The sequence below is a fragment of the Labrus bergylta genome, chromosome 1, assembly GCF_963930695.1.
Source record: "Labrus bergylta chromosome 1, fLabBer1.1, whole genome shotgun sequence".
Taxonomy (NCBI): Eukaryota; Metazoa; Chordata; class Actinopteri; order Labriformes; family Labridae; genus Labrus; species Labrus bergylta.
Genome location: NC_089195.1, coordinates 29,487,265 through 29,495,072, shown reverse-complemented (window position 1 = coordinate 29,495,072; position 7,808 = coordinate 29,487,265). Strand labels below are relative to the sequence as shown.

General features: G+C 40.4%; 2 protein-coding genes across 2 annotated transcripts; one reads left to right on the top strand and one right to left on the bottom strand.

Annotated features, from left to right (window-relative positions):
• On the top strand, positions 1–1,518 carry LOC109989936 (rhomboid domain-containing protein 2). Its single transcript, XM_020641849.3, has one exon. It carries the CDS (start codon positions 214–216, stop codon positions 1,171–1,173), a length of 960 nt encoding a protein of 319 aa, XP_020497505.3. The 5' UTR covers positions 1–213; the 3' UTR covers positions 1,174–1,518.
• Positions 1,519–2,330: 812 nt separating this feature from the next.
• LOC109989937 (OCIA domain-containing protein 1) lies at positions 2,331–5,964 on the bottom strand. The gene is made up of 8 exons (XM_020641851.3): positions 5,778–5,964; positions 5,504–5,588; positions 5,329–5,382; positions 5,195–5,242; positions 4,078–4,207; positions 3,779–3,924; positions 2,630–2,791; positions 2,331–2,538 (listed from the first exon to the last, which is right to left on the bottom strand). The coding sequence occupies exons 1-8, from the start codon at positions 5,829–5,831 to the stop codon at positions 2,504–2,506; spliced, it is 714 nt and encodes a 237-aa protein (XP_020497507.1). The 5' UTR covers positions 5,832–5,964; the 3' UTR covers positions 2,331–2,503.
• Between the last annotated feature and the right edge of the window lie 1,844 nt (positions 5,965–7,808).

Here is a 7,808-nt window from a genome sequence, read left to right as displayed (position 1 = left end):
ACAACTGTCTTTATTTCCGGATACAACGAGTTACTCACAACCGTCCCATTGTCATTTCTGAGTCCTAACATTACTTCAGCTGGGAAACCTACATTAATCAGCTCACAAAGGGAATAATGCTCGTGTTTAGGACGATTGTAGAGCACGGTCGGTTTTCGTGCTTATATTCTGGTTCACTTTTTCTTTAGATGAGTAAAGCTGAATTACTTTAAAATGATCTTTCAAGCTTTTAAAGACTTTATTCCCGTCGTCTCAGTGGGGGTGCTAACAGTGGTACTTTTATCCTGTGTTTTGTTTGGAATCCAAACTATCTTCAGCTTCACCCCGGGGGTCCTAAGTGTTGGCAACACAGTTTTTCTGAGTGGACACATTCACAGGCTGTTGCTGTACCCCTTTCACCACAGGACCTTTGCTCAGCTCCTTCTGAACATCACAGTTCTGGTGTTTCTCAGTGGCAGCCTGGAGAAAGGTTTTGGCACTGTGCGTTTCCTCTTCTTGTTCCTCCTGATGTCGAGCACCACAGGTGTGTTTTACAGCTTCCTGGACCTCCTGCAGAGCGACAGCAGCCAAAGTCACACCGAGGGCTTTCTCCCTGTGGCCCTGGCTTGTGTGGCTCTAACTACCATGCACACGAAAATGACCAAAGGGTTCCTGTGTGGGGTCAGTTTCCCCACCATTGCTCTCCCCTGGGTGTTACTGATGATCACCACTGCCCTCATTCCTCACAGTGTGCTCCCCTGTAATGTCATAGCCGTCCTGGTTGGTTGGCTGTATGGGAAAAGGTGGTTCGCTCTCCTGGACTTATCTGAGGCCAAGGCTGGCGCCCTGGAGAAGATGATGCCGTTCAGGTTTTTGAGGAGCGTAGGCGGGGATATGTTTGTCCCTGCTTCCACAGAAGAGCGGAGGAAGACACTCCTTCCACAAATCAACCCGACACCTGGGTCCTACCCGGTCCAGGCGTACGCTCCACTGTCCAGCACTCACACTGCAGACACCGCCGCCAAGTTTTACGAAGGCTGGCCAAATTTGACTGGTGATCTGTCCAGCCACGCACCGCCTCTCCATCCCCATCAACATGGCTCTGCACATAGCTCTGGGATAAGTCACGGACTTGGTCCAGAGCAGAGTTTTGGACACAGCTGCAACCATAGCCATAGTCATGGGCACCCATAGACTTGCTTATTAAAGACATTGTTTACTAACAGATGAGCCTTCAAATTTAACCTTTTTTTTTTTTTCTGTTAAACGTGCAGCACATGTCTTTTATTGGATTGTGTTTGCTACAAAGCTTCAAAAGCTTGTACATGTAGTTATTCTGTTTATATGGCAGGTGTCTGTCTGCCTTCCTGTGTTATTCAATGACATTTGAATGTTTTAATGCTGTGGGTGACTTTTTTTTTTTAACAATTTGAGTTATTCTAGTAAAAAAATAAAAACTTCAAACATAAGCAAACAAGTTTGTTTTCAATATCAAAATATGTGCATAATAACATTAAATATATTATTTTATTGAAGGTTTATTGTTTGGCTTGTTATGCCTTTATTTAGAGGCCATAGGAACGATTCTAACCGGGGCTTCCTAAGAACTACATTCTCTGTACATGAGACTCGCACACTAACCACTAGGCTACCAGCGTCCCTAAGATATCTTGAGTTATTGAATATTCCGAACTCAAACGTTTCGTCGGTGGTGTATGAATGTGAACGAATAGCTAGTTACTTGTGATGGTCACTTTACACAGCACCAGTTTGTGAATGTGTAGGTGTGACCTGCCGTGTAAAAACACAGGAAGAGCGATATAGAAGCTCATGTCCTTTTAACATCTAGCTGATTGAATTGTGACCTTAAATACATCTTCTGAACATATTTGACCATGACGCAGAGCCTTAAACAAAGTTTTGCACTCCAAAACTGAACGTTTCTTTTCAGTTTGCAACTTTAAAATCTTTGTAATGTCTCAATTTGAGAAGCAGAAAACTCAAGCTCCACTTTCATACTGATGACCAAAGATGATTCGTTTTACTCACATCATGGATTTATGAGTGAACACCAATCTCTTTCAACACACACACTCCTTGAGAGTACGTTTTCTTGTATGCTTGTAAGTTGTGGTCTTATAATAAAGCTACTGTGAGGAACTGGTGACCCTGGCGACCCTTGTGGACAAAGCGGTACCTTTTATCGCTCTGCTGATCTTCGCTGTAAGTGGAGTTCACTAATGAAAATCTCATCCTGCATTCTCTTAACCATCAGACTTTCATGATGTGAAACACATGGTCCGACACGGCTCCTTGGCAGACTTCAGGGTATTAGGTAATTAATATTAAGATGAAGTGCAGACACGTTTTATTACTTCTGTTTCAGAAACACAGGGAACAAAAACTCATACAAGGTTAGTCACACTTGTAAAAAAAACAAACAGCAAATGGCCGTCGAGATGCCAGCAGTCCTGCAGAGACCGTGATGTCAGAGAAACATTAGATACTCAATTTTAACGTGGGCTCATTCTTCCCAGGTGTCTCCATAGATGTTCTTTGCTGTAACATAAAAGAGAGTTCAGTCAGTCTTTCACAGATTTGTTTACTGTTAGGAACACAACAGGTACAAGCCTCTGCACTGGGAGCTTACACTCTTTCTTGGGTCTTTTTGGCTCATTCGCAGGTGATGTTTGGAGCAGCGTCTCGGCCTTCTGAGTGAGCGTCACCTCGTAGTTCTCCCTGTTCTTCAGCCTCAGGTCCTCATAGAGGTTGGCCTTCCTTCTGGGCTCCTCTTCTTCCACATACGACTGGACTGAGGAAGATTGGGACAATGAAAGGGACAGTTTCAATTTTAAAAGCTCAACATTAAATATTGAACTGAACGGCTGCTACAATGAGCTCATTCTGGCACCTCTAATAAGAAAGAAACACATTTTAAATTACTAAATTAAATTACTTCAATATCAGACCAGATACCAATATAAAGATCGGAGCGTTCCCATCTCTATTACAGGCGGAACAACTCATCACCTTTGTGTTTATTTCAGCCAAAATATGTACGAAAGAATAAACACTTTAGTCTACTGTTAACAAGCTATGACTGAACACTGCAAGTACCCGTAACAACACTCTCCCAGTACATCACAGGAAAAATCTGTCTTGTTCTTGAATTCTTAGTTTTGTCTTCAGATATTTCACAAGCGAGGAGTGCGCCCCGCGTCAACGGTTTATGCAATTCAAAGATGAAAAGCCACTGTTCCCACTAAAGCAGAGACGAGCGTTAATAAAAAGATGATCAGAGTGATATAAAAAGCAGCGCTGCACTGCACAGATTGTGTTTGGTGTTGGACTGACATGTGTGTTCAAATATGATTTGAATCGACTAAATTGGCCTCATAATTCATGATTGCTGTTTGGTAATTTTTGAGTCTGTTTTAAGTTCAGTTCATGGATTGTGGAGGATTAATATCTTCAAATGAGGGTAGTGACAGCCTCAGGTCAGGGTCTGTGATACGGTGTGTTTTTATGTTCTTTCAGGGGAGGCTCCCTGAAATATGTCATTGAAAGTATTGTCCAGTAAAATGGTTAAAAAAAAAGAAGAAGAGATTTATATTGGTTTAAAATACTAAAAAAGGATCACCACATTGTTTGGACTACGAAAAGATAAATAAAGACGACTGGGCTTAAATCACCAAAATAACCGTTTATCAAATACACTAATCATAGCTTTATATTAGCACAAATAAATGACCATTATTTAATTGTTTTTGAAATGCTCCTGCAGTGTCTGTGTGTGTACCTGGAGCGCTGTTGTCCCCTGCTCGGCCCATGTGAACAGGTGAATCTGGATTAAAGCTTTTAGGGACTTGGCTTTCTGCCGGCTGGAACATGGTGTCGAATGACTGCAAGTCGGGGTCACTCATCTCAGAAGAAGCGACCTTTGAACTGTGAGGAGAAGAAACTATTTACGCTTCACTTCTTCAGTTCTATTCATTTGGCAGACGCTTTTGTCCAAAGCGACGCAAATGAAATATAAAACACACGATCGAAGTCTGTTGGCTAACACTTAAGAGTATCGAGGATGTTTTCCGTACTCACTGTTGTTGAGGCATTCCCGTCCTCTGCCTGAGGGCCTCTCCCAGGGGGGAGTTCTCTAACCTCGTGAACTTCTCCTGGCATGTCCTCATGTATGACATTTTTCCTGCCAGGTAGCCACAAAAGCCAGCAACTGTAGAGACAAAAATACTTGAATATTATAAATGTGACACGTTTTTTTATTTGACAATACGTTGAGCTGTGTTCTCTTTCAAGTCATCAAAGACAACAGAAAAGTCAGCCCACTAAATGTCCTTTAAAGTTTCAGCGTAAAGATCAACAACGGGCGCATTTCAGCACAAAGCCTTCATCAGCGTCCTCTGTCGTTTCATTTCAACTGAGGTACGGCTTGGATTTTATTCTCTGTAATTATTATTATTTTTTGCAGGGGGGGTGACCTTTGTTTAACAGTTGAGCTAGCAGCGCCTTGTGCTTGAAGAGTACACAATTCTTCCATTTAAGAGAACATAAACACTCACTTACCTGCTACGCCTACAATAAATGTTACCATGACACACGAGAGCAGCAGTAAATCCTACCATGTTAAAGATCAGTTTTGAATGAAACTGTTTGACGGAGGTGTTGATTAAACTGTAATGTCTTCTTTGAGGCTGTTGTCTGATGTAGGGTTGTCATGAATTGTAATATTTGGTATGACACTAAATTCAAACCTGCTTAGATACCTCAACAACAAAAATATACTGTTAGTCCTATGCATCCAAGACAGCGACATTTCTGTTTTTTTATCACAAAAAAAAAAAATGCAAATTCACAAACTCCTGCACACTCTCTAATAGCTTTTTTCACATCTTTTGAGTCCCCATGAAACACCAAAGAAAATGTCAGTATTTGCCGAACTGTGAATTTAAATGGACCACCCCGGCTGTCTCTCTTCTTCCCGTGGACTTTTTAAAAAACATTTTTAAAGCTTTGTTACTTTTTTGATCTTACCCATTATTGTAAAATCTGAAATTCAATACAACATTTTAACAACCTTAGTCTGAAGTATTCTTAAACTCTCTTAAATCCTGGAAGAGGTGACTCTTAACATTAAGCCAGAGTATCTGTTAAGAGGGAGGGGGAAATGTTTATCTCTCAGCTTCAACATGAACAAACTTACAGGCCACTTTGGGTAGAGTTCCAAACCTTGGCGACGCAGTCAGGACCCCTAGAAACAAAACGAGAGCCATTTTAAGTCTGAGGTACTTTCATATTTGTATATTACTGATTCCTCTACACATTGTCTGATGTTACCTTTGGCAACCAGGGCCTGAGTGACAGCCATGCTGACCACAGAGAAGGGCACAGCTGTGAAGGAAAACAAGTCAATACAGATGTGACAGGAAAAAAAAACAAAAAAAACATCTGCTCACCTTTTATCTTGGGTTTCACAACATCATCATTCATGTGGAAAAAAGAGGGAACTTACACCTGTACCAAAAGCTTTCATTGTTGCACTCTTTAAACACCCTCCTCTCTTCTTCTGTGGGGATGTACTCGGTGCCCACTGGCGCCTGCAGATCAACAACTGCGTTAACTTTAATTACATTAGTTTTTTTTTGTTTTTTAAAGACAAATGCATGGCCATTCAACATCAAAACACAGCACGACTCGTTTTATAATTAACCAGACACTAAGACTTGCTGTCCATCCAAAGTTTGAACTTGCACTTTAGCATTAACTGAATGTGTGTGTGTGTTTACCGCTTGTCTCCTGGCCTGTCCGTCCCCTGCTAAACCTGCGGTGGTGGATGACATGTTTCCGGCAATGTCAGTAATAATCCAAGCGTTCAAGAGAGACGGTATGATTAAATGTGAGCCATACAGTGGACTGACTTCTTCTCTGTTTTTGCACAATGTCACATTGCGTTTGCTAACACTGACGTAACCCGGAAACAAAAAAAAAGAGTTTTTGCAGAGAGAAAGTTGATGCTGTATTATCACTTAACAAAAGTGAAATCCCTGAAAATATTATCTAAATGATGATTAATAATAACGTAGCCTACTGTTTTATTGGCGTAAAAAACCCCCCCAAAAAAACATTATTCATTTTAGAAAGTTGAGCTTTTATTCTGAAAGTTCAACGGAAAGGTCTCACAAGCGGACCTACACCCTCTAGTGGTTGTGAAACAATGGCACAATCACAATAGATTAATTCTTAAAGTTAATTTCATAAAATACAGACACAGTAGTATCATAATTAACACTACAGTAATAATAATAAGTTTTCATTGGAGACAGAAACAGAAAACAAACATCTTAAAGTCCTACAAACGTGAATGCCCTGTTCACAGCACTGTCAGTCCTTATATGTTGGTGCAGGTGAGGGCAGAAAACATCATCTTGACAGCAAAGCAGAGGAGATTCACAGCACACCAGAGGGCTGAATTACTTCTACTTCTTATTTAATTGCACACTCGAACACGTTGGGCGAAACGCGTCGTTTGTAGGAGTAATTCAGCCCTTTGTGTGCAGGGAATCTTCTCATTTGCTGTCATGTTATTTACTCCATTGCCTATTTATCTTTATACCTTAGAGTAAACAGAAACAGAAAGCAGACTCAGTTCACACAGATGCAAAATGTTCCCAAACCTGCCTGCAAATCACGACACACCCAAATATGTTCCAGTCTCATACATACATACATTTCATTTCATTTCAAACCTTTATTTATTCCGAAAAGACACTGAGGTTTCCCTCATTTCCAACACCAACGAGATAACAAGCACAGTAAACAAGCAAAAAAACACAACAAACACTCAGAATCTGTGACAAAAACCACTGAGATCATTTAAAGCAGTTACAATTTGAAACAAAGTTGTTCAAAATCAAATTGCTAAACTCTGGAAGAGAGGGAAGAACTCCAATCCTTAAAGTTTGCTGGAGGGCGTTCCACGAATTTGGGGCATCAAAAGAAAATGCAGATACATACATACATACATAAATACACGTACTAATAAATAATTAAAGGTCATAATAAAATAAGATAAATACAAAAAAATTTGAATAACAATGTGTGCATCTATGTGCTCCTGTATATGTCCCTGTTTAAAAACTAGTCCAAACAGTAATTAACTCCTAGGGGCCTCTACTGTTACGTAGGCCTATGATATATTAGTATATTATTATTAGTTGTCGTTGTTATTGTTTCTGTGTTGTGTCTCTCTTTCAGCAGGCCCAACACAGTCCTAGCAATTTTATTTACTCCTTTGCTGATACATCTTCATACCTAAGCGTTGAGACATAATGCAAAACTTTAAGCATAATCTTCACTTGCTTTAATAAAAACAATCATATTTATGTTTTAGTGCAATTAAAAGAAAAATAAATCTTTAATTTTTGCGTATACAAATCTTGGTCAAGCTGAAGAATTATGATGGGCAACTTCTGTTTTTCTGGAGCAGGTCCAGGAAGAGGCGACGTGGTGAAGACGAGATTCAAAAACAATATATAGGCAGATATGATTTGTTTAAATCAAAAATAGAGGGTATTTTTCACCTTGTCGCCCCAGTTTTCTGCCATTAAATTTGACTGAGAAAGTGGCTCACAAAAATCTCATTAGCCTCTGATCTGTGGTGTGTGTGATAGAGCGTGACTGGTTTGTTTGAGGACACAGCAGAGTGACACAGCACAGCAGCCAATCACTGCTGTACTGTGGGAGCTGGGTTTTTCTCCAGGTTTTTGAGCCAATCAAACGGGTATTTGGCTGCATTGGGACACGAGGGCACCTGTGAC

What these genes read in the sequence shown, in the direction of transcription:
- LOC109989937 (XM_020641851.3), bottom strand. Translation starts at nt 5,831, where the DNA reads ATGTCATCCACCACCGCAGGTTTAGCAGGGGACGGACAGGCCAGGAGA. An exon ending in AGGGGACAACAGCGCTCCAG is followed by an intron (nt 2,792 to 3,778) that starts GTACACACACAG and finishes AATCTTCCTCAG; the next exon opens with TCCAGTCGTATGTGGAAGAA. An exon ending in AAAAAGACCCAAGAAAGAGT is followed by an intron (nt 2,539 to 2,629) that starts GTAAGCTCCCAG and finishes TTTATGTTACAG; the next exon opens with CAAAGAACATCTATGGAGAC.
- LOC109989936 (XM_020641849.3), top strand. Translation starts at nt 214, where the DNA reads ATGATCTTTCAAGCTTTTAAAGACTTTATTCCCGTCGTCTCAGTGGGG.